At 42.3% G+C, this 26,871-nt stretch overlaps 1 protein-coding gene across 2 annotated transcripts in view; it reads left to right on the top strand.

Moving 5' to 3' along the window:
* The window catches only part of ASZ1 (ankyrin repeat, SAM and basic leucine zipper domain containing 1), a 104,528-nt gene that overhangs the window by 14,604 nt on the left and 63,053 nt on the right, over positions 1–26,871 (top strand). For both annotated transcript variants that reach the window (XM_039508761.1, XM_039508849.1), the window contains exon 4: positions 6,772–6,883. In XM_039508761.1, coding sequence (XP_039364695.1) covers positions 6,772–6,883 — 112 coding nt within the window. The remainder of the gene's footprint in view (positions 1–6,771; positions 6,884–26,871) is intronic.

The raw sequence follows: 26,871 nt of genomic DNA, 5'->3' as shown, positions 1-26,871 counted from the left end.
TGAACTGCAGTAGAATGTCACTTGAATTGGAGTTAGTAGGCAGATAATGGCAATCACATGCACTAACAGATGGTTGTGAGTGTTTGTTTTTTGTAAAGAGGGTAATATATGCTCCGGGCTTTAAAAGGAAATAATTATAAAGTGCAATTTGGAAAAGCTGCTCTAGCAATCATGTAGTTACATCATTTCAGTAAATAAACTAGTGTTATCCTGACCACAGGAATTTGTTTTTTAAAAAGGCTTATTTTTACACTACAGAATATAATATTCTAATGAAATTTACCAAAAATTCTGCTTAGCTTGATATATGTTTTGATTAAAACAGATTTTTTTCTGTGAGCCAGATCCTGCTCTGTGCCAACTCCTCTGTGCCATTCTGGTAGTGCAAAGAGGACTTAAATTTACATGAGGCAATTTCCATATGTCACCAAGTAGCATAACACCACTAACTCCTGCTTTTGTCTTGGTGTAAGGTATGTGGTTGGGCATGGCTGGAACTTACTCGTACTTTAGGGCATCATCTAGCTGCTAACTAATGGGGGTTAGGAAGAAACGTCTTCTGTTGCAAGATTATTCCATAGTTCTCCACTTTAGAGTTTTTATCTCTTCTGAAATATCTGCCAGTGGCCACCATTAGGGACAGGGTATTGGTCTTAGATGGACTGCTAGTCTGATCCAGTATAGCAGTTGCTATATTTCTGGTTATGCCATTTTGTACTGCTCTAAATAGTTTCTCTTTCCTTGGTATTAAGTCGATAACTATTTGTAAGGTGCAATGATGTTTTCTTCCCCTTAATATTTTTATTTGTTACCTAGCCAAACTACATGTTTTAGATCAGTAGTGTCAAAATGAGATCTACATGATACGTTTATGTGGCCTGTTGAGTTAGTAAAAAAATAAGTAGCTTTTGCAAAAAATGTGGAAAAATAACTTTCATTCTCTTTGAAACCATTGTGAACCTTTTTTTTTTTTTGATATCTCATTTCACTGAGGAAAAACGCTTTCACTTTTTTGGCTCTCTCCTTTGTTCTCTTACTGGCAAAAGTATTTTCCTCACCAAAAAGACACACAATTTTGAAACTCTTAATCAAAAAGGAAACATTTTGCCCCAAATTAAACGTTTTCATTTTGGTCAAAAGGCTGGGGGGAGGAGATACTAAAATCTTTCTGATGAAAAAAATTTCAACCAGTTTTACTTGCCTGTCTGGCACATTCAGATTCTTCAGATCCTAAATTCTTACTTAATACTAATGTCTTTTTGTATACAAAAGCCAAAAATGGCACGATGATTGAACTTGGTGGTATTCTAAACAAAAAGAGCTCTTAGCCGTGCTTGTAGCTGTTTCCATTGCTTCATACTGACTCAGCAGACATTTTAGGCATCAGTGACATTTGGGATTATTGTATGTGTGTGGTTGTGTTGATTTGTGCATATGGAGGAGGTTGTAGTGGGAGATTTGTATGGGTGGCAGTTGGGCCCAAGTAATCTAACATCTGTGCAGTCTTTCTCATACAACCAATGAAATTGCTGCATGCAAATTAGCTGTAGAATAAGGGTGGTGATTGGTTCGTTATCTCTGATCTTACAGTGGCCTAGGACACTTGGCATGGCAAAGATACATGCATTACTGTAGCTGTACTTTGTAATTGGTACAGGTGTAATTTGTAAAGTCAAAATGGCTGAGAACTTAAAAATTGAATGGTAACGGACAGTGAAACCCAGGGTACGTCTACACTACGGGATTATTCCGATTTTACATAAACCGGTTTAGTAAAACAGATTGTATAAAGTCGAGTGCACGTGGCCACACTAAGCACATTAATTCGGTGGTGTGCGTCCACGGTCCGAGGCTAGCATCGATTTCTGGAGCGTTGCACTGTGGGTAGCTATTCCGTAGCTATCCCATAGTTCCCGCAGTCTCCCCCGCCCCTTGGAATTCTGGGTTGAGATCCCAGTGCCTGATGGGGCAAAAATCATTGTTGCAGGTGGTTCTGGGTAAATGTCATAGTCTCTCCTTCCTCTGGGAAAGCAACGGCAGACAATCATTTCGTGCCCTTTTTCCCTGGAATGCCCTGGCAGATGCCATAGCATGGCAACCATGGAGCCTGTTTTGCCTCTTGTCACTGTCACCGTATGTGTACTAGATGCCGCTGACAGAGGCGATTCAGCAGCGCTACACAGCAGCATTCATTTGCTTTTGCATGATAGCAGAGATGGTTATCAGCCGTTCTGTATCGTCTGGTGCCATTGTAAATTGGCAATGAGATGACGGTTACCAATCCTTCTGTACTGTACTGTCTGCTGCTGTCATGGGTACCCCTGGTTGAGGTCAGCCGGGGGTGCAAAAAACAAAAATGGGAATGACTCCCTGAGTCAATGTCTCCTTTATGGTATCTAAAAATAGAATCAGTCCTGCCTAGAGTATGGGGCAAGTGTACTAGAGAACCAGAGAGCACAGCCGCTCCGTGTCAGATCCTGCAGAAAGGATGAGCTGCATGCTATTCACAGGGGGTGCCACTGCAACAACCCCACCTGTTGCTTCCCTCCTCCCCCAGCCTTCCTGGGCTACCGTTGCAGTGTCCCCCCGTTTGTGTAATGAAGTAATAAAGAATGCAGGAATAAGAAACAGTGACTTGTTAGTGAGATAAAATGAGGGGAAGGCAGCCTCCAGCTGCTATGATAGTCCAGACAGGACATTAAGCAGTGTGGGGGAGAGGAGCCCAGCATCCCGCTGTTATGATAGTCCGGGCAGAACAGAATCTTTTTTTTTTTTTTTTTTTTTTACACATAAAGGGTGGGGGCTGATAGAGCTCAACCCCCTGTTGCTATGATGAAGACGGTTGCCAGCCATTCTGTACCATCTACTGGGAAGCAGTAGCACTCATGGGCTGATGATGAGGACGGATACCAGTTCTTCTGTACTGTACCATCTGCCACAAGGCTGCTGCTGCTGATGGATATCAGCCACCAAGGAGTGGGGGCGAGGAAGCTACAGTTCACTGCCACAGCATCGTGTCTACCAGCAGCATTCAGTACACATAGGGTGACATTTAAAAGAGTCAAGAGATGACTTTTTTCCCTTTTCCTTCTGGGGGTAGGGGATGGGGATAAATTGATGAGCTATGCCCTGAACCACCCCGGACAATGTGTTTGACCCTACAGGCATTGGGAGCTCGTCCAAGAATGCAAATGCTTTTCAGAGACTGCAGGAACTGTGGGATAGCTTGAGTCCTCAGTCCCCCCTCCCTCCCTCCCTCTATGAGCATCCATTTGATTCTTTGGCTTATCCTTACGCTTGTCACGCAGCAGTGTGCTGAGTCCCTGCTGTGGCCTCTGTCTGGAGATTTTTTTAAAATGCTTTGGAATTTCGTCTTCTTTAACGGAGCTCTGATAGAACTGATTTGTCTGCCCATACAGCGATCACATCCGTACGGTCCATGCTGGAGCTCTTTTTGGATTTGGGACTGCATCACCACCCATGCTGATCGGAGCTCCACGCTGGGCAAACAGGAAATGATATTCAAAAGTTCGCGGGGCTTTTTCTGTCTACCTGGTCACTGCATCCAAGTTCAGATTGCTGTCCAGAGCGGTCACAGTGGTGCACTGTGGGATACCGCCCGGAGGCCAATACCGTCGATTTGCGGCCACACTAATCCTAATCCGATATGGTAATACCGATATTAGCACTACTCCTCTCGTTGGGGGAGGAGTACAGAAACCAGTTTAAAGAGCCCTTTATATCGATATAAAGGGCCTCTTAGTGTGGACAGGTGCGGCGTTAAATTGGTTTAACGCTCCTAAAATTGGTTTAAACGCGTAGTGTAGACTAGGCCCCAGTGATGGTAGAATCTGGTGATACTTTGACCAACAATAGCTCTCAATCATCCATCACTTCATGCTAAATCAGCAGATATTTTAGGCGATTGACACAAGGAGTGACTTTCTTGGAATCTTATCATATAGATTATAGCCCTAGTGGTTTCAAAGGTAACAATCCAATTCTGAACTGAATGTAAATATTTTTGAGCTTGTAGAATGCTAAAAAAAAACTTCCACAACTTCTATTCTTTAATTGGTTGTTAAGTATAAAAGCTAATGATGGTACTAAATATAAAAATTTGCTCTTATTGCTGATCTTTGTAATATTACAATGGTACCCAAGGGGTGTGTATGTGGGAATACGGATATGCATAGGGAAGAAGGGAGCTAGATATGAGACCGAAGAGGATGGGGAAGAGAATCAAATGGCAGAGATCCTGAAGTAAGCATATTTTCCGTGACTAAGGCTCCTGATGCAATGGTAATATAAATAATCATTTTCCCACTGAGTAATGCTGAATGTGACAGACAAGTACTGAATACATTTATTATATCTAAGTTTAATTATTACATAAAGGCCTTATTTTATCTTTCATCTTAGTGCAAACCTGTCATTGATGTCAGTGGGGAGTGGTATGTAAATTGAGGGTATTATGCATGATATCTCTAGACTACATGTAGACTACCCTTGGTATGAAATCATATTTACCCATTGTCTCACTTTTGCTTTTATAAGTTTTTTACATGAAAAATGCAGAACTCTGAAAATGATTTCTGGCATTATGCTAAAGGAGTGAAACCCACATTTTAAGCTCTTTGCATCAATAATTGTCTTCCCTGTCACAGTTTTTCTTTAGTAAGTTGAGATGCTTTCTTATATTTGTGGCCCTACCAAATTCACGTCCCATTTTGGTCAATTTCATGGTCATAAGATTTTAAAAATAATTTCATGATTTCAGCTATTTAAATCTGAAATTTCACAGTGTTGTAATTGTAGAAGTCCTGACCCAAAAAGGAGTTGTGGGGGGATTGCAAGGTTATTGTAGGGGGATTGTGGTACTGCTACCCTTACTTCTGCGCTGCTGCTGGCGGCGGTGCTGCCTTCAGAGCTAGGTAGCTGGAGAGCGGTGGTAGCTGGCCAGGAGTCCAGCTCTGAACACAGAGCTGCTGCCAGCAGCTGCACAGAAGTAAGGATGGCATAGTATGGTATTGCCACCCTTACTTCTGTGTTGCTGCCTGCAGAGCTGGGCCCTCAGTCAGCAGCCACCACTCTCCGGCCACCCAGCTCTGAAGGCAGAAACACAGAAGTAAGGGTGGCAATACCGCAGCCCCTCCTAAAATAACTGAGACTCCCCCTGCAACTCCCTTTTGGGTCAGGACCCCCAATTTGATAAATGTGGTCTCCACCATGAAATCTGTATAATATAGGGTAAAAGCACATAAAAGACCAGATTTCATGGTCCATGACACGTTTTTCATGGCTGTGAATTTGGTAGGGCCCTACTTATATTCTTCACAAGTCAGTCCCTTGCCCCTACTCCTAATAATCATATTGCAATCTTCTGAAATCTTTCAGTTACTCTATCTTTCAGGTAATGAGGTACCTAGAACTAAATGTAGTATTCCATGTGTAGTGGCACCTAAAACTGATATATTCTTTGATCTGACACGATAGCTGTGTTTGAGGCACAAAAGTGCTTTGGCCTTTTTTTGCAGTCACATTGCACTGACACTTAACCTAATTTTATACCAACCATCACTCCAAGCTCCCTTTCAGCATTATTGCTCGCCAGGCTTCTCCTTCCTTTTGAATATTTGTATTTCAGAATGTTTTCCCCAGATACATAACTAAATTTAGAATCAGCATGTTAATAAAATTCAGTTTTTAGCTTTTGAATGTTAAATAAATACCCAAAACTAATCTCTCCAATATACCTGTAGATACCCCCATCCCCAAGTTGATTGGTTAAACAAAGGGCAATGATAAAAGTCCTTCTGCCAGCTTTGTGTCAGTGTTGGTATCCAATTTATATATGCTTTGAATAAGATTTTGTCAGCCAGTGTATCATGTGCATTATTAAAATCAATATATTAATCAACTGCGTTATCTTTCTGCTCATGGAAGTTGAAAAATGACTTGTGGGAAACTTCATTTTGTGTAGTAACTTTGTTTCGAAATTCATTCTTTTCAAATACTTTCTATAACAGTGGTTCTCAACCTTTTCAGACTACTATGTCCCTTTTCAGGAGTCAGATTTCTCTTGTGTACCACTTAAGTTTCACCTCGCTTAAAAACTACTTACTGGTACTTACAAAATGAGACATAAAAATATAGAAGTGTCACAGCACCTTATTACTGAAAAATGCTTACTTTCTCATTTTGTCTGTATGAAATTTTTGTTTGTACTAACTTCACTAGTGCTTTTTATGTAGCCTGTTGTAAAACTAGGCAAGTATCTAGATGAGTTGATGTAACCCCTGGAAGACCTCTGTACCCCCAGGAATACACATACCTGTGGTTGAGAACCACTGTTCTATAGAAGACAGCTGTTACTTTCCTTATACTTAAATTCACTTATATGTCCTAAAGTGTTCAGTTCTTTGAAAATAAGACCATTTAATATGTCCGATTATTTTTTTTTTTTTTTTAAGCTTGGTCTTGGGTTTTTCCTACTCTTCAATTGCTATCTCACTGTCTTCCTCAGTGGCTTCTCCTTCCTCTTCCTGGGTAATTTCATCTGTCTTAATGGCTTCATTTACCTTCACTGAGCTGAAGATTCCAAATCTTTTAATCATTTCCAAAGATCAAATACTTGATTTTATCAAACTTGAGAATCTGTCTGAACTATTATAAAGATGTAATAATATTAAAAATCCTCTGCTTCAGATTGTTACACGGAGTACATTATTTGTTGACATCACAATCCTCCAATTGTAATTTTCAATTCAGATCAATATACTGTATTGATGGCTGCATGTACTGCACGTGCTTCAGAGGAGCAGATTTTGAAGACCGTGGAACTACTTCTGTCAAGGAATGCCAATCCCAGTGTTGTTTGCCGGTAAAATATTTCATTTGTTAGTCTTAAATTGTTAATGGAGATATCGTTAAAGACCACATGTGTAAAACTCAAGGAGCAGGCATGGGGAAGGATCAGGTTTTGGGAACCTCCTTGCCCTAATAGGAGCAGTCTTGAAGTGAGGAAACTACCAGGCTCTTTCTCTATCTCACCTGCATGATTTTCTCCTAAGATTGGGGAGATAACAAAAGAATTAGAGGTATGGGCCATCTCTGCCATTCCTTACACCATCACCATTACTTGAGACATTATAGTATTTTTTTTCTGTCTTGGTGTCTCAGTGATGTGATATTGCTGAAAATAGACACACAAGGTGGGTGAGGTAATATCTTTTATTGGAGCAACTTCTGTTGGTTAAGGAGACAAGCTTTCCAGTTACACAGAGCTGACGTGAAGAAGAGCTCCAATAAGATATTACCTCACCCTCCTTGTCTCTCTAATATCCTGTGACCAACATGGCTATAACAACATTGCTGATAATGTTGCTTTTTCTCTGTTGTCTTACATATGCTGTTACACTATTTCTATGTGTTATTGTTCACTTCGGTTGTTTTGGGCAGTAGGCATGCTGGCTTTGTCATGCAACAATATTGACCATTGTGATTCATGAAAAAAATCTCATCAGTTAATTGAGTATATGCAACTATTTAAATTCTTTTACACAGCAGTATATATTGAGGATAAAGAAAATTACGAATTTGTTATACTATGGATTTTGCATTCATGTCATGTTTAATAATTAACTGAAAAAGTAACCTATTGCCAGCCCTTCTCCATCCTATGTTGTGTAAGGATGAGACAGTAAATGAAAAGTGAATTCAAATTAATTTCCCCTCTCTGTTTTCAAGCTTTGTATCTATGTGGATTTATTCTAATTCTTTATATTACTCTTTCTCATAGGCATCTGCATTTAGTAAATAACATGTTGTCCATGTTATTTTATTTTTAATAAAATAACATGGACAACATTACACTTTAAAAGAATGTTGTTAATGTCAAGCACTCATATTAGGAAATGCCAGAATTAAGGTTGCAGTTTGGCCCCTTTGTATGTATGATCATTGCAAGATCATATCATATTTTTTTCCACTGGACCCCACCCTCATTCAGTGCACCAGGAGGATCTGCTGTCAGCATGAATCAAGGTTTTGTATTGGAAGAGTCTGTGTCTATAAGGCCTTTGCCTCATTTGTTGTAGAAGTTGGAAGGTATGTAGTGAATGAGGCAGGAGAATGCAGGAACAGAACAGTTTCAAGATTAAGGGTAGATGAATGCTGCCTTGAAGAATTGGATTCTATCCCTGCCTCTGCCACAGAGTTCCTATTTGATGTCAGACCAAACTTTTCACTGGTAGTCACTAATTTGTGTTCTTTGAGTAGTGTCCCTATGTCTGCTCCATTCTAGGTGCACATGCATCCCGTGTGCCTCACATTGGAGATTTTAGGTAGCAGAGCCAGTTCAGCCATGCATTCACCCCATGCAGCCTTGTGTTCTGCAATGTAGCTATATAGAGCTAAGCAGGCAAACCACCCTCTGTTCCTTCTCAACCGCCTCAGCAGTGTCCAAGTAGAGCTGACCTCAAATGTATTTTTCTCTTATCTACTAGTTAGTGTTAACTTGTACGCGTGCACGCACACACACACACACATATATGTGTATATAGTGTAAGGACCGTTGTCCTTTCATGTGTGTTTTTTTTTTCTCCCCTCGGGGGAACTTAAACGCTGGGAGGCACACCTGGTTTTAAGTGTTGGCATTCATGCCAGAGGCAATCCTGATGAATGACAGGCCCTCCTGGTGTATCTGTTGCCTTAGGGAGTCACATGTTGCCCAAAAATGTAATTTATTCCTGGCTTTAAAATCTAAAGTTAGAAAGAACTGGGAACTTAAGCTTTGTCTTGCTTGGACCAGCTTCTGACTCTGGCCAGGGGACACACCTCGTACAACAGTCTCTGAGCAAGTTAATTGCCTCAACCTCCTCAGTTCAGTACTCCCCTTGAGCATTGAAGAGGAAATTTCTGGAATCCTCAGAAAAAGACTCTAGGAAGTGGCTTCAAGCCCTCGAAGTAGAGAATCTACCTTAAAGAGGCAGTCTCCGCTTCAGACAACCACTTTGACACCTACCAGTCTCCAACTTGGTACTCACAAGGCTGTAGGTTCCTCAGGTACCGTGAGCACCAGAAAGTCCAAGGACTCTAAGGATTCCAGCTCTGGAAGATCGGTACCATCTGGAGATCAGAGTGGCAGGGAGAAGAAGACCAGTTCTTCTAAACCGGTACAAAAACAGTCTACCAGGCCTCTTGCTTGGCACTGCAAAAGACCAGACCAACACCTACTGGTCACTTATTGGATCACACAAAACATTCGGTACCATAAGCTGCCATTCCCTCAGTTACTTCTGCCCAGGCAGCCTCCTCAGTATCAACCACTGTTTCAAAATGCAAGCGTTCGATTCTCTCAGGATCTGGCAGTAGCAAAGACACCTGAATCTCCTTTATTCAGCAACATCAGTGCTGAGGATTTCTTGATCTCTGGACATTTCCCCAGTTTCAAGGGAGTCTCTGCCTAACTCAACGAGTGCCCTACCCATACCAAGGGATGATGAGGAAGTTCAAGTGCTTGCTCATGTCCATTCCACAATAGGTGTGTACGTGCCACATGCATCATTGCCAGAGATTTTTCCCTCAGTGGTATCCATCGGGCTAGCTCTAGCGCCCTCTGGTGCCACATGCTCATGCGCTGGTATAAGGCGCGCGCCCCTGGCCACACACTTTCTCAGTTCCTCCTTATTGCCTATGATGGTTGCTGGAACAACCTCTCTTGCTTTGGCAAGGCTTCTTCTCAGTGGTTTTTGGACTCTCTCAAACTAGCAAGCCGTACTGGGGAGATACAACTAAGTCTGTGGGATGCCTTAGCCAAGTTCAAAGACGCTCTGTCTCAGGACGTAAGGAAGGAATTTTCTGCCCTTTTGGATGAGGGTCAGAATATGGCCAGGACCTCACTCCAGGCGGCACTGGATGCAGCCGACAGCAGCCAGGACGATGGCCTGTGCTGTCACCATGAGGCAAAGCTCTTGGCTTTAGTCCTCAAGACTTATTCAACAACCTATTCTAGCTAGCAAGTTAAAGAAATATGGGCTGGATGAATGGACTATAAGGTGGATAGAAAGCTGGCTAGATAATTGGGCTCAATGGGTAGTGATCAATGACTCCATGTCTAGTTGGCAGCTGGTATCAAGCGGAGTGCCCCAAGGGTCAGTCCTGGGGCCAGTTTTGTTCAGTATCTTCACTAATGATCTAGAGGATGGCGTGGATTGCACCCTCAGCAAGTTTGCAGATGACACTAATCTGGGAGGAGTGGTAGATACTCTGGAAGGTAGGGATAGGGTACAGAAGGACCTAGACAAATTAGAGGATTGGGCCAAAAGAAATCCGATGAGGTTCAACAAGGACAAGTGCAGAGTCCTGCACTTAGGACGGAAGAATCCCATGCACTACTACAGACTAGAGACCAAATGGCTAGGCAGCAGTTCTGCAGAAAAGGACCTAGGGGTTACAGTGGACGAGAAGCTGGATGTGAGTCAACAGTGTGTCCTTGTTGCCAAGAATGCTAACGGCATTTTGGGCTGTATAAGTAGGAGCATTGCCAGCAGATCGAGGGATGTGATCATTCCCCTCTTTTCGGCATTGGTGAGGCCTCATCTGGAGTACTGTGTCCAGTTTTGGGCCCCACACTACAAGAAGGATGTGGAAAAATTGGAGAGTCCTGCGAAGGGCAACAAAAATGATTAGGGGGCTGGAGCACACAACTTAAGAGAGGCTGAGGAAACTGGGATTATTTAGTCTGCAGAAGAGAAGAAAGGGGGGATTTGATAGTTGCTTTCAACTACCTGAAAGGGGGTTCCAAAGAGGATGGATCTAGACTGTTCTCAGTGGTACCAGATGACAGAACAAGGAGTAATAGTCTCAAGTTGCAGTGGGGGAAGTTTAGGTTGGATATTAAGAAAAACTTTTTCACTAGTAGGGTGGTGAAGCACTGGAATGGGTTACCTAGAAAGATGTTTTTAAGGTCAGGCTTGACAAAGCCCTGGCTGGGATGATTTAGTTGGGGATTGGTCCCGCTTTGAGCAGGGGGTTGGACTAGATGACCTCCTGTGATCCCTTCCAACCCTGATATTCTATGATTCTATGACTTCCTCATGAGGTCCAGCAGTCTATTCAGGACCTCCCTTTTGAAAGCTCCTCATTATTCTCAAAGCAGACAGACACAAGACTTCATGGCCTGAAGGACTCAAGGGCCCTGGGCCACTATGCTCTGTCGGCTTAGAGCATAGTCCCAAACTTGGGACGCTGCTTGTGTAGGGAAAGCCCCTGGTGGGCCGGGCCAGTTTGTTTACCTGCCGCGGCTGCAGGTCCGGCCGATCGCAGCTCCCACTGGCCGCGATTCACTGCTCCAGGCCAATGGGAGTTGCGGGAATTGGCGGCCAGTACATCTCTTGGTCTGCGCCGCTTCCAGCAGCTCCCATTGGCCTGAAGCAGCAAACCACGGCCAGTGGGAGCTGCAGTCGGCCAGACCTGCCCCGGCAGGTAAACAAACCGACCCAGCCCGCCAGGGGCTTTCCCTACGCAAGCGGCGTCCCAAGTTTGGGAAACACTGGCTTAGAGGAAGCACTTCAGGCCCCAACAGCTATCACACTTTTCAGCTCCAGGTCTGAGACAGAAACCTTATAAAAGGAAAGGGAGAGGTTACAAGCATCGTCAACTGCTTCCTTCCACCTCAGCCTCCCAGCTGCGGTCACATAGGTACTACAGTGGGCCCAAGCAAGCCTTCTGAAGGTGCACCTGAGGGCACTATACCAGTTCCCACCTCAGAACCTGCCTCCCTTTTATTTTTGGACTGTCTGGCCCACTTCATCCCAGTGTGGTCCTGCATAATATCAGATCGCTGGGTGCTAAATACAGTGACGGTTGGCTATACCTTTCAGTTTTCGTCCACCCCCCCCTCCCATCTCCCGTCCATGTCCCTCTTCAGGGACCCTTCTCACGAGCAACTCCTCGCCCAGAAGGTGCAGTCCCTCCTATGGGTGGGTGCTGTAGAAAAGGTTCCTCAAGACTTGAGAGGGAATTGGTTTTTACTCCAATATTTCCTAATCTCAAAGACCAAGGGAGGGGCCTTTGGCCCATTCTGGAGCTTCATGTTCTCAACGGATAGCTTAAGAAACTGAGGTTCCGCATGGTCTCTCTGGCCTCCATCATTTCCTCATTGGATCCAGGGGACTGGTATACCGCCCTCGACTTAAAAGACGTGTACTTTCACATTTCTCTCTTCCATGGCCACAGAAGATTCCTCAGGTTTATTGTAAACCAAACCCACTACCAATTTACTGCTTTTCTCTTCGGCCTGTCTGTCTTCGGCCTGGTTTTTCACAAAGTGGATGGTGGTGGTAGCTGCCTTCCTGAGGTGGCAAGGTATTTAGGTCTACCCATACAATAATGCATAGGCGCCGACTTCCCCTCTGCCTGATGGGGGCTCGACCCCTGGCCCCACCCCCATTCCTCCAAGTCCCCGCCCCTGCCCTGCCTCTTCTCTGCCTCCTCTCCTGAGCGCGCCGTGTCCCCACCACTCCCCCTCCCTCCTGGAGAGTATTAAGCGCCACCAAACAGCTGTTAGGCGGCGGAGGGGGGGTGGGAAGCGCTGGGAGGGAGCGGGAGGAGCAGGGAGGTGGTGCGCTTGGGTGGAGGGAGGAGGTGGCGAGGAGGGTGGAGCTTGGCTGACGCTGAGTGCAGAGCACCTGCTAATTTTTCCCCGTGGGTGATCCAGGCCCGGAGCACCCACAGAGTCTGCGCCTATGCCTTAATGACTGGTTGATCAATTACCCAAAAGAGACCCATAAGAGACTCTGTGTGAATTCATTGGTTCATTTACTCTCTCCTCACACACATACTCTGTAGATGTCCATTAGTAGCAACATATTGGTGCCCTTTGCTATGTTGCTCCTAAGCGCCTGGTGCTGTTCTGGGGAGTGTTGTCTGACCAAAGACAGCCTGCTTTTTCTAATACTGTAAAATAGTACACCAAAGGCAGCGCACCCATTGCTGCCCAGTATCCCTTCCCTTGCAGAGCCAGTGGCAAAAGCCGTGACCTCACTCCTTCCCCTCCCTGCCCAATCACGCCAAAGCTCCATGTCCCCTCTTCTTACCATAAGCAAAGTGCCTCTGGCCTCTGCCCCCCAGGGGTACTGGTGTGGGCAAATGGCTGAGGTTCGTTGGTGTTGCACTGGTTGCAGGTTCACTGGTTGCAGGTGCAGCACATTCCCCTTGGCCCTGGGATTGCCACCATGTCAGCCCAGCCTTCAGGGCCAGGTTCTCCTGCAGCAGGTGGGAGAGCACCCCCTCCAGCAGGGTAGAGATGAGGGGGCAGCGAAGGAAACAGAACCTATTACCCCAGTCAGACCAACAGTTCAGCCCCAGAGAACCCTGGGGCAGATAGATGAGGGGGGATGACAGCAATACCAGTTTGGTCTATGGTGGAGGACATTGATGACAGATGTCTCATGGAGAGGTGGAGGGGGTTAGGTAGGCTGTGGCATATGAAGAGTGTTTTGGAAGGGGTGGGGCATCCATGCCCCAAGATGGGGGAACCCCAAGGTTTGGGAGAATGGGGCAGGAGAATCTTGGGTTTGGCAGGGGAGCCCACAGCCAGCAAAATGGCTTAGTGAGCCCAGCTGCCAGGGACAGGCTGAAGATGCTCCCACTGGCAGCTTTCATGCCCCACCTTGGTGAGGGATGGATGTGTGGGGAGGGCACCATGCACAGCCTGCAATGTGGAGGGCGGGGGTCCTCCTAGCACGGACAGTGGAGGGGAGGGGGGGACTGGTCAGTATCCTGGGAAGGGGGTCCCCGACTTCCACTGCAAAACAGCACACCAACACCCCACCACCTGTAACCAAGAGGGAGAGGACAGCTCAATGCATGGGTGCGTCCCTGATACTCCTTACTGCAAAATAGCACACACACACACCCCTGCCTGCAAGCCAGACACTGAGGAAGGGAGGAGGAAACCTTCCAGTTGTGCCTCTTCTGCTCTTATGCTGTGGCTATGTTGCTATTACTGAGTGGACAATTAATGGTGGGGAAAGTGTTCTCAGGGGAACACTTCTTGCATCTGAAGAAGTGGGTATTCACCCACGAAAGCTCATGCTGCAGAACGTCTGTTAGTCTATAAGGTGCCACAGGATTCTTTGTTGCTTTTACAGATCCAGACTAACACGGCTACCCCTCTGATACTCAGGGGAAATGTTGCTCATAAGTGGTGGTTGCTCTCAAAGGTGTTGCTGAAGACAAGCATTTACAAGTGTCTGTCTGTCTATCTAATTCAGCAGAATGACTGGCCAAGTATTCTACAATTGGTTAATAACATAGTAAAAGTATCCTGATTGGTTAATAACTTAGATTGGTTAATAATTAAATCACACAGTATTCTAATATCGTGCTGCAAAGATCTGCAGGAGATACATTAAAGAGCCATCTGAGCATCACTGGTTTAGGTTAATGTTTGATGGCAGCTGAATAGGGGTTTTAAAAGGTAGTAGTACTCTTCTATGCTTTGCACACAAACTAAGCTCTGATTACTTTTAGATGCCATTCGCAGAGGATTGTGCTGATGTGCAAAATATCATCACTGGACACCTGTGACTTGGCTCCACCTAACTAGGGTTTGGATGCTCTGCTGGGCTTTGTTAATCTCATAGTGCCACCCATTTGTGATGCCAAAATGAGATGTCACCCTCAGCAGATTATATAAAAGACCTTCATAATATAATCCTCCTTTTTCTTATATGCTTTGATCAGCAGTGAAATAATGTAATGCCAACATTAACTATCTTTGGGCATCTGAGTTAACACCTAAGTGAGATGAACAGGAACAGTTTATGCCTCTCTCAAAACTACTGTTTCAGACTCTCTGCAAATTCAGGCAGACATCACTTCATTGGTTACACGTGGCTTATATTTTGACTTTTTTTAGTTAGACTCTTTTTTTAAAAAAAAAATCTTAGATTTTGGAGCATAAGATGGCGGGTCAGGAGCAGGTATGCCTTCCCCTCCTTTTTCCCCTTAACTTGAGCCCTTAGTCTTGATGATCTAACCATGGAAGTCCATGGAAACCTAAAGAAGCTAGACTTCACAAATGTTTTGGAGCTAAAAGCAATTCTCATCTTGTTAAAGTGTCTTCTCCCTATATAAGCTGTATAAAAGAAAAGCATGATCCAGTGGTGAATACTATTGCACTATTATATCAATTGACCACAAAATATACCAGGAAGCGTTCCAGCTCTGGAAATAGCAAAGATGAGTTGTATGAAGACCATACTATCTGTCTTTTTTGTGGATGATGATCTATAAGTGTCCAATATAAATGTTCCCTGAAGGGTTCTTTCACTCATAAGAAACATCTCAATCTCTGAGCTGTCCAGTAGAATAAATATCAAATATCACTAATTCTGCTCCTGGAAAGGAAGGCTTTTATTCCCTAAATGATGCTTTTTATTACATTGGAGCAAGAAGAGTCTCAAGGCTTTCACTCTAGTGCAAAGGGGTACAAAATGCACACTGTATTTCAGCTCAGTGTTGCCTTTTAGATTGGAATAAGTGGTTGCCACATACTGGTATGCATTGGGTATTCATTATTAGCCTTATTGGGGTGGATTCCTAATCAAGGAATGCACTTTGGAAATTGTCATGAAACTAATTTTAATACACTAGTTACTTTTTAGCTTGACCTGGAAGTCAGTATATAAGCTCCTTCTATTAATGACTAGTTTGTGATACTATCCAGCCTCACCTTTTTGTTTGCACAGCAAGACTGCATATTTTAAAAGCCAGTTCTTAGATACTGAATTATAAAGCATATCAATACTTAGAAGTAGTGCTGGATGGACAAAAATACCACCTGGAGTACCTAGTTGGGTATTGTGTATAGGTGCTGTTATATAAAAAAATATATTCCTAGGTGCTCTGCCCCTCCAAAAAAGACAAAACAAGACTCTTAAGTTAGCCTAAAGTTAAGCTTATATCTGTAAGTTTTTCAAAAAGGAAAAAAGGCCTTGATATATAGTAGATTTTTTTTTCAAAAACGAACATTGAAAACCTGCTTAATTTATACTTAATCCAAAAGCAAACATTAGAAAGTGTGAAAATGCACAGTCCATGTCTCCCAACCCACCTTAACATTGCCTTTGTCCCCTCCTAACCTTCCACCTTGTGCATCTGATTCACTGTGCATGTAAAATGAAAAGACATTTTGATGGCATTTTGGGAGGGTTTAAGATGACATCTTCAATTTATTAAATCCACTTTCTTGCCATAGTTTGTCTTTGGAATCAAGGAATATCGCTTTAATTGTGTACATGTCTCTAGTATGCTGTCATGCTTCCCCATGACTTGTAGACTATCTACTGTTGGTGTAGTCCCAGTTGTGGTAACAGTATCTTCTGTATCTTTCAGTACTATACAGTTGTTACATTTGAAACTCCATTTACTTTCAAGAATTACCTTGAACAGTCATTTCTTGTGTAGAAATAGAAAACCTTGTCACCTTTTCTTCAGTCTCCAATACCACTCCAGATTCTTGGATAATGTTCCAGGCTGCAGATCTTTTCTGCCATCAGCTGTTCTCTCTCTCTCCAAAATAGCACCAAGTATGAACTATGATCTTGAAAGATCTCCGCCATGGGTGCAACCCAGTGCAGGACCATTTATGGAATGACTGCATTTGAAGAGCTCTAGAGCCACCTAAACATTAGTCGCTCTCTAGCAGCAACTCCTTGCTCCTGTTTGACGTCTCTTACTGGATCTTGACACAGTGGTACCCTCAAGCAGCTCCTGCAGGGATCAGAGGAACAACTGAGGATCATGTGGCCACCACTCCAATCGTGCCTTTACCAATTTTCAGTGGCTCATCTCATCAGTTCAGGAGTGCAGGAAGCTAAATGAGAGGGCACCAAAATGCCCTCCAGAGCCAGCACATTGAAATCCTTGCAGATTTCCTTCCCTTCCTCTCTCAAATGCTGGCCTCCTAGGAGGAAAGACTCACTGCTTTATGCTTAAGGAAGAGGAAAGATGGATCACAGTCACAGGATTACTTGTTGGCCAAGATACGTCATGATTGTATACAGCTTAAATTTGCCTTTTTCTTATAAAGGATAGGTTTCTTAAAATAAAAATGTCTTAATTGACTGGTTACTTGTGTGTGTTTATGGTAAAATGGTGCTTATGAAAGGATTTGAAGAAGAATACAAAATAGAATGTGAAGTAATATGGTAAACCAAGTCTGGGGAGAACGTTCTGCAAGTTTGGGGGAAAAGTTGAGAGACAGCCAAACATACAGATAGCAAATATATCTGACAAGTAACTCTTCCCTGATGGAAATTAAGCCTTTAGTGGAATCAGAAATTCCATATTTCCTCTCATGGAGTCAAATACAAAAGTTGTAATAGAGATCCTGTCAGTAGATACTTCCACCTTAAGACTTACCAGGAGAAGAATCTTTCCAGTTGGAGAAGCCTTAAGATAATTTTTTTGCTCCTCAGGACATGCTTGTTAGATCATGGCTACCCAAAAGCCAAAGTCAGTTATGTTTGGCCAGGAAATATTATTGGTTCAGAGACTTATATTTAACTATACCCATCTCAAGTCTAGCAACTGGCTGTTTCAAAAGATGGGTACCAGAAAGTTTTTATTTAAAATTTTCAGTTCTTATGGTAAGTGTCTGAGATTTTTTTTTTTTTTACTTGGAAAAGTGACTGTAAAAATGGAACTTCTTAAATTTCTTCAATCAAACAGAAGTTCATGGAGATATAATACTTAAATTGTCCAAGTATTGTTAGTGGGGCTGTCAATTAATCACAGTTAACTCACGCGATTAACTACAAAAGATTAATCACACTGTTAAACAATAGAATACTAATTGAAATTTATTAAATATTTTGGATGTTTTTCTACATTTTCAAATGTATTGATTTCTATTACAATATGGAATACAAAATGTACAGTGCTCACTTTATATTTTATTACAAATATTTGCATGTAAAAATGATAAAAGAAATAGTATTTTTAGTTCACCTCATATAAGTACTGTAGTGCAATCACTTTATCATGAAAGTGTAATTTACAAATGTAGAATTTTTTTGTTACATAACTGCATTCAAAAACAAAACAGTGTAAAACCTTAGAGCCTGTAAGTCCACTTAGTCCTACTTCTTGTTCAGCCAATCACTAAGACAAACACGTTTGTTTACATTTATGGGAGATACTGCTGCCCACTTTTTATTTACAATGTCACCTGAAAGTGAGAACAGGTGTTTGCATAGAACTTTTGTAGCTGCCGTTATAAGGTACTTATGTGCCAGATTCGTATGCCCCTTCGTGCTTCAGCCACCATTCCAGAGGACATGCTTCCATGCTGATGTTGCTCGTTTATAAAAAAAAAATGCATTAATTTTTGACTGAACTCCTTGGGGGAGAATTGTATGTATCCTGTTCTCTTTTACCTGCATCCTGCCATATATTTCATGTTAGAGCAGTCTCGGATGATGACCCAGCACATGTTCGTTTTAAGAAAACTTTCACAGCAGATTTGACAAAATGCAAAGGTACCAATGTGAGATTTCTAAGGATAGCTACAGAATTTGACCTAAGGTTTAAGAATCTGAAGTTCTCTCCAAAATCTGAGAGGGACGAGGTGTGGAGCATGCTTTCAGAAATCTTAAGAGAGCAACACTCCAGTGCAGAAACTACAGAACCCGAACCACCAAAAAAGAAAATCAACCTTCTGCTGGTGGCATCTGACTCACATGATGAAAATGAACATGTGCTGGTATGCTCTGCTTTGGATCATTATTGAGCAGAACCCGTCATCAGCATGGATGCATGTCGTCTGGAATGATGGTCGAAGCATGAAGGGACATATGACTCTTTAGCACATCTGGTATCTTGTGACACCAGCTACAACAGTGCTATGCGAACGCCTGTTCTCACTTTCAGGTGACATTGTAAACAAAAGCAGGCAGCATTATCTCCTGCAAATTGTAACCAAACTGATTTATCTGAGTGATTGGCTGAAGTAGTACTGAATGGACTTGTGGGCTCTAAAGTTTGATATTATTTTATTTTTGAATGCAGTTATTTTTTTGTACATAATTCAACATTTGTAAGTTCAACTTTCATGATAAAGAGATTGCACTACACTTTGTACTAGGTGAATTTAAAAATACTATTTTGTTTTTTTTAGTGCAAATATTTGTAGTAAAATAAAGTGAGCACTGTACACTTGATATTCTATGTTGTAATTGAAATCAATGTATTTGAAAATGTTGAAAAAAATCCAAAATATTTAAATAAATAAGAACATAAGAACATAAAGGCCGTACCGGGTCAGACCAAAGGTCCATCTAGCCCAGTATCTGTCTACCGACAGTGGCCAATGCCAGGTGCCCCTGAGGGAGTGAACCTAACAGGCAGTGATCAAGTGATCTCTCTCCTGCCATCCATCTCCATCCTCTGACGAACAGAGGCTAGGGACACCATTCTTACCCATCCTGGCTAATAGCCATTTATGGACTTAGCCACCATGAATTTATCCAGTCCCCTTTTAAACATTGTTATAGTCCTAGCCTTCACAACCTCCTCAGGTAAGGAGTTCCACACGTTGACTGTGCGCTGCGTGAAGAAGAACTTCCTTTTATTTGTTTTGAACCTGCTGCCTATTAATTTCATTTGGTGACCCCTAGTTCTTGTATTATGGGAATAAGTAAATAACTTTTCCTTATCCACTTTCTCAACATCACTCATGATTTTATATACCTCTATCATGTCCCCCCTTAGTCTCCTCTTTTCCAAACTGAAGAGTCCTAGCCTCTTTAATCTTTCCTCATATGGGACCCTCTCTAAACCCCTAATCATTTTAGTTGCTCTTTTCTGAACCTTTTCTAGTACTAGAATATCTTTTTTGAGGTGAGGAGACCACATCTGTACACAGTATTCGAGATGTGGGCGTACCATGGATTTATATAAGGGCAATAATATATTCTCAGTCTTATTCTCTATCCCCTTTTTAATGATTCCTAACATCCTGTTTGCTTTTTTGACCGCCTCTGCACACTGCGTGGACATCTTCAGAGAACTATCCACGATGACGCCAAGATCTTTTTCCTGACTCGTTGTAGCTAAATTAGCCCCCATCATGTTGTATGTATAGTTGGGGTTATTTTTTCCAATGTGCATTACTTTACATTTATCCACATTAAATTTCATTTGCCATTTTGTTGCCCAATCACTTAGTTTTGTGAGATCTTTTTGAAGTTCTTCACAATCTGCTTTGGTCTTAACTATCTTGAGTAGTTTAGTATCATCTGCAAACTTTGCCACCTCACTGTTTACCCCTTTCTCCAGATCATTTATGAATAAATTGAATAGGATTGGTCCCAGGACTGACCCTTGGGGAACACCACTAGTTACCCCTCTTCATTCTGAGAATTTACCATTAATTCCTACCCTTTGTTCCCTGTCCTTTAACCAGTTCTCAATCCATGAAAGGACCTTTCCTTTTATCCCATGACTGCTTAATTTACGTAAGAGCCTTTGGTGAGGGACCAAATAATAGTATTCTATTATTGTTTAACAATGCGATTAAGTGCGATTAATTTTTTAATCGCATGACAGCCCTAACTGTTAGGTTCCTTTTTTTGTATCTGAACCTGCTTTTAATAAAAAAGATGCTTCTTAATCAGCTAATCTGCTTTCCATATGTATTCAGAATCATAACTGTTAATTTTACTGACTAAAATAAGTTTTACTAATATTTGGTTTTGTCAGGGATAGAGAACCAGTACGACTCTAGAAGAGCGAACAAAATTCTGTTCTTGCTTGTGCATGATCAACTGAGTTGTTGAGATAGCTCTTCTTGGAGAATCTTCGTTGTTGACATGTTAGCCAGAAAGAAATTCTGTTTTATCTTCAGGTCCATATTGAGTTTACACGTCTAACTGTTTAAAAACTTATTTTTAAACCGAACTGTTTTCATCTGAATCAGAGATGACAAACACTGAGCTCCATGAATCACTTATTACCAAGTTGCACTCTGAATAGAACCACACTTTAAATATCTCCCCACTCTACTTCAAAGGGTTACTTTTTAATCTGACCTTGGCATACGATTATGGGAGGAAGTTGAGAGAACTTTTTTGGATTGCAATGTTTTGGCGCTCCATATTGGTTGAAGGGGAGGGAAGGTATCTTTAAGTATCAAGGATGTCTTTAGGTAAATTGACTGCTTGCTATGTGATAGAAGCTGCGTGAATTGAGATGTAATGAAGAGATCAGAAATCTAGTTGCAGGAAAGAACTAGAGTGATGAAATACCAATTAATATCAAATGAAGGAGAGAAGAAATAAGGAAAGAGGAAAGACTACTGAAAAATCTAAAACAGAGAATAAAACCCTTGACAGAAGACGAAAGGAGGAATTCTGTAAAGAAACAAAATAATCCAGTAAGAACCCAGTATTTAAAATAGAAGAACTAATCTGAGAGACCTGAAAAGAGAGACTCAAATAGGAGATAAAAAAATAATAATAAGGAAAAGATTGAGAAGTAAGAACAAACTACTTTATTTTTATATAGCAATTCCTGACAAAATGTGGCTCTGAAAATTTTAGGTTTGTGGCACATATTATCGAGACAAATTTATCTAGCATTTTCTTGTCTCTGATGTTTTTAAATCTCAGAAAGAAAAGATACATTTTCAGTTTTTGCTGGGCGTATACAACTCATTCTTTAGTTATCCTTTTTGAGAGACTGCAAAAATTTTTGCCTTTTGCTAGCATTTTTCTGAACAAGGTATTGTGTATTTCCTTAATCATATACTGAATTCATTAATATAATATTGAACCATGAGTCAGTGTGTTGAATAGACTCGTTTTTGTTAATATCTCACACTTGAGGATGCCAACTTAAGCATAAAGAACCCAGTGGTTATGCAGAATTGAGTTAAGGATATGAGCCAGATGACATCCAAAATGCACACTTTTACCCTGATAATGTCCATCAGTATCTATTTGAAAAAGGAATAAAATACCAACCAATTCAAGTGTTTAACATGCAAAATCTCCTAGAATTTTAAAGTAAGCTCTTTGGGGTAGGAACCCTCTTTATTCTGTGTTTGTATAGTGCCTAGAACACTGGGGTCTTGGTCCATGACTGAGGTTCCTGCTTGCTACACTGTACAAATAATTTATAATTATAATAAAGTTAATTTTGACATTTGAAAATATAAAACTCTAGAGAAAATACTAAATTAAAATAGCCAGTGATGTAACAAGTCATTATGTATTCTATCCTCTTGAAGGTTGAGGTCCTAATACTTGAGTGCCGCCTATAGTTATGTACATAAATTTGAATGTGTACCTATATGCACCCACAAATTGAGTTTGACATCAAACTAACCAGTATGCAGACACAGTTATATGCACATTTAGAAACAATTTTGAGGATTACTAAAAATGTTTTCCATAATCTGGTTTGAAAGTTTGTTCTTAAATGTGATGTTTCTTGGGGGGAGTGAAGTGGTGGTAGGGGAAAGCTTTCATTTAAAAGTTGTTCAGTTAGCAAGGTGTTTTTTCAGGTTGCTTGGTTAATGTGCAAGTTTTAGAAGAAATTGCATAACACTTTACTTTTAGCAGGAAATATTTATTGCTACTGATAAGATAGCAGCAAGTCTGCACTACCATATAATAATTTCAGAGGCCTTGACATCACAGAATGATAATCGTTAACTTAGTCAAATGGCAAACAGCACACAGTTCAGTAAAGGTAAATAGCCTGGGAAAAGTGTTACATTTTTGAATCAGATCATAAATTTAACCATAAATAGCACTGCAGCAGAGAGGTACGTCAATTAAAGTTTAATATTGTATTTCACTAAAGATCTTTGATCTACTGAAGTCAGCTGATTTTTACATTATATTTAATTAATGACCCTTTTAGGATTCTTTATTCTAGAGGTATGAACCCAGGACAAAATGACAAACATTTTATTTTGATAATTTCTGCAGCACCTATTCTGGGGCGTATCAGTGCAATACAATAACGATTAAATGCTAAAAATTGGACGGAAAATACATCCACTCAAATACCATACACAAGTAGTGTCCCTGTAGCGGGGTGGTCACCCCGCTCAGGTCCAGAGGGGTTAAAAACAGCCCTGAGAGGGGGCTGTGGCTGGAGAAAGCAGCTTTTAGGCTGGGTTGATTGGGGGAAGTGGCTGCAGCTGGGGCCATGCCCCAAATAGACTCAGCTGGCCCTATAAAGGCGGAGAAGCCGGGGCAGACAGGGAGTCTCCCTCTGCCTGTAGAGGGAGAAGGGCCTGGCTGCAGGGAGCTAGAGACAGGGTACCTGAGTGGAGCAGGGCTGGGGAAAGGCAGAGGAGCTGGGAAGCCCCAGCCTGGAAAGCCCCAGGCTGTGGCCTAGCACAAGGCCAACAGGTACTGGGGGTTGCAGAGGGCATCCCAGGGGTAGGCCAAGGAAGCAGGTCCAAACCCAACCTTGCCAGGCTGATACTGCAGTCTGCAGTCTGCCCCAGGGCGCGGGGGCTAGACAATGACTGGCAGTAGCCGTATACTGAGGCGAGCTGGGGATAGTGGGGATAGTGGGTGGGGGGTTCCCCTGGAAGCGGGAGACCCTGGAAGAAAGGGGTTATGGCCAGAGGGCAGCACCCCAGGTAAAAGGGGCACCGGGTCGAGGGAGGGACACGGGGGCCAACAGCAAGAGACAAGTGGATCACAGGCCTGCAGAGGGTGCTCCGGAGGCTGGAAATCAAGCTAATTCTCTGAGGGACCAGCAGGAGGCACTGCAGGGGTGAGTCCACACTCTTACAGTCCCCAAGCCCAAAATAATTTTGAACTAGAAAAAAAAAACCACCCCCAAAACACTGTGGAAATACGTAAACCAAAGGGAGCCCAAGAAGATCAGTCAGGTAAATGAGACATGGATAGAGTCTTTAAATGTAGCTAGTGAGATTGGCTTTGCTGGCCTCCACTGGGAAACAGTTTTACACTTTGAGAATGAATATTCAAGGGACCTGTCTCATACTGACTGAACCATGGGACCACCAGACCGACTCCCATTGATCATAATTTCGCGGCAGGGTGATAAGAGTGGATGGCCTGATTTTTTACAGGTGGTAGTCATCTGCAGCTCCCATTGAAGTCAAGGAATGGAAATGGTTGATAGTGGTGAGGGAAAATAAATCTAATTTTAAATCAAATTAATTAAAATAACTTAAAACTGCACCTTTATAGTGAAAAACAAACAATAGAAAGCATGTACCTGGTCTCTTCCCATTCTTGTCAAAAAGGTCAAAATTATTGTTGTTTAACATATGTGCCGGATGCCTTAGGGTAGAACCCAGTTAGCTGTGATCAGGGCAGTATGCAAAAATAAATGAATAGTTGTACCAAAACCTATTCAGACACATGATTTAAACAGCATTCTGACACTTATAAAATATTGCTTGTTCTACTAGGCCAACAGTTCATGTGTGACTGAAAGTACCCCTGTATTAACACACTATGTACTACAGCAATTATATTTGAAAACTAATAACTTGCTAGTCAGTAATATGGTGAAATGTATGTGGCAACATTATGTGTAAAGTTATGAATTCCTCCTTTATGATAGCACAGGTTCAAACCCAGACAGCCCTGACTAGGCAAAAATTGTTAAACAGTTCTAAACAAAAGATGTTTTCATCAATTTACGTATATATAAATAGTAAACAGTCCTTGAGATAGCAAGAGGGGGAAATGGCAGGAGAGAAGGCAAATTTGCATTTCAGCAGACACAGGGGAGGAGAAAGAGCATGGAGCAACCTTCACCACCAGTTTTTACTGTTTGAATAAACTTTGCGTTGAGGGGTAATCCTCAGGAGAATCCACTTCAAAGGGTTACTGGACTGTAAAAGTGAAGGGACAAAAACACCCCAAGGTGTATTTCCCTATCTCCTTCACTAAGAAGACAAAAGAACCAGCCCTTTGACTTTAGGGGTGGTCCTGATCTGATAATTTGATCAGCAACGTTGTAAGGATTTTACCTTGAACCAAAGCATTTTATCTTTTTATCTTGTAATCATTTTTGCCTTTAATACCTTATTCTTGTACTCACTCAATCTCTCTCTTTGTAGTTAAATAAACTTATTTTTAATCAAAACTAACCCAGTATTGTGTTTAAACTGAACAGTTTGTGTAACTCCAGTTAAAGTAGCAAATTGTCAAATATTGACCCCTTACAAGAGAGAGTTGGACAGTGCAGAACACACGTTTTGGGGAAAATTCGGGACTTGGAGTTTGTTGGGGGCCAAACTGCAAGTAGTAACCATGGCTGGTGGAAGTCATAGTATGACTGGTCTGTTGCTGACAGGCTGTTGGGGTCAGAGCTGCTGTAGCTATACACAGATACTCAGGGGTGACATGCATGCTGTGAGGCTGTTTGTGAGTGGCCCAGGTTAGATGCTACAATAGCAAAGCGTTGTGAGGCACTCAGGGTTACGGGCCCGGTAGTGACACAACCTCTCACTGGTCTGGATTGTGCCCCAGAATGTGACATCGTGCTAATGTCAGGATTTCTGGACCATGTCTCATATAGTGCCTTAATGACATTGTACAGGATCACTGCTTGCTCAGCTAGAGTCTGTCCAACAACAACAGCTGCTTCAAAGGAAATTAACAGAACGGGGCAATCATCAAGTGATCCATCCCCTGTTGTCCCATCTCAGCCTCTGGCACTCAGAGGCCTAGGGACACCTAGAGCATGGGGTTGCATCAATGGCCATCTTGACTAATAGCCATTGATGGACCTATCCTCCATGACCTTATCTAATTATTTTTTGAATTCATATGTAGCTTTCGCCTTCATAACATCCCCTGGCAATGCATTCCACAGGTTGACTGTGCATTGTGTCAGAATGCGGGTGTGAAGAATTTATGTTGAAAACACAAAATGTGAAGTAGTCAGTATTTTCGTGGAGAAGACTTTTCCTTTGTGTCCCAGTTCATTGCTGTGTGTGCCACCCCTCTCTATGAAAATCCTATACACCTATATGCCCCTCCTCATTCTCAGCATAGGCCACTATGCATCTGACAAATTCATGCCCATCTTGCACGTAAAAATAAATGATGGAGACATTGGATGGAGAAGTAGGGCATTGTGTGTGTCTATCCATGTCCACACACCCCTTTCCAACCTCCTTTGTTAATTTTGCATTTCCTGAAGGAGGCTCAGGTTTATGAGGAGACCTGCAGGGAGCTAGAATAACAGGCTGTGTGTGTTGGGGTGGGGGGCAGGGCTGTAGCTGTGCTGAGGAACCTAGAATTGAGGCCAGGTTTGCCAGCCATAGAAAGGGCCTCCTTAGAAGAGCTATAATGTCCATTTCTTTAGCAAACTTTGCTGCAAGACTTCCTCTTTCCTTCCCATCTTGTTCCAGCAATAGTCAGTGAAACAATAGTCTTCTAGCAAATGATTCCTATGAGCAGAGCTTATAGTTCCATTAGAAAAGCATTTTCTTTAACTGACAATCCTGCTGTGGATTACCAGAGCTTTTCTCAGTATTTTACAATGCTGCTTCTTGTGAACCTGAACTTGTCTGTACAACAAAGGTAGTAGACAGAAGGTTTGTTTAGCACTAGGGTGATAACCTGGCTGTATTTAAGGAATGGAGCAAAGGAATCTGTGTGGGCTGGGTCTTTTGGTCTCCTTCCTGAAATATAGCAGGCCAGCCCGTATTTTTTGACATTTGCAGGTCCATCCTTTTCAGAAAAAAATGGACAATAGGCTGCATAGCCTGAAAGATTCCAGGGCAGTACTGAAGTTGCTTGGAATTTACACACCAGCGACAGAGGAAGTGATTCTGGCCTCAGCAGGCTG

Source organism: Mauremys reevesii, linkage group 1, assembly GCF_016161935.1.
Source record: "Mauremys reevesii isolate NIE-2019 linkage group 1, ASM1616193v1, whole genome shotgun sequence".
NCBI classification, from domain to species: domain Eukaryota; kingdom Metazoa; phylum Chordata; order Testudines; family Geoemydidae; genus Mauremys; species Mauremys reevesii.
The sequence above is the reverse complement of the archived record's forward strand: the minus strand, read 5'-3'. Positions and strand labels throughout refer to the sequence as shown.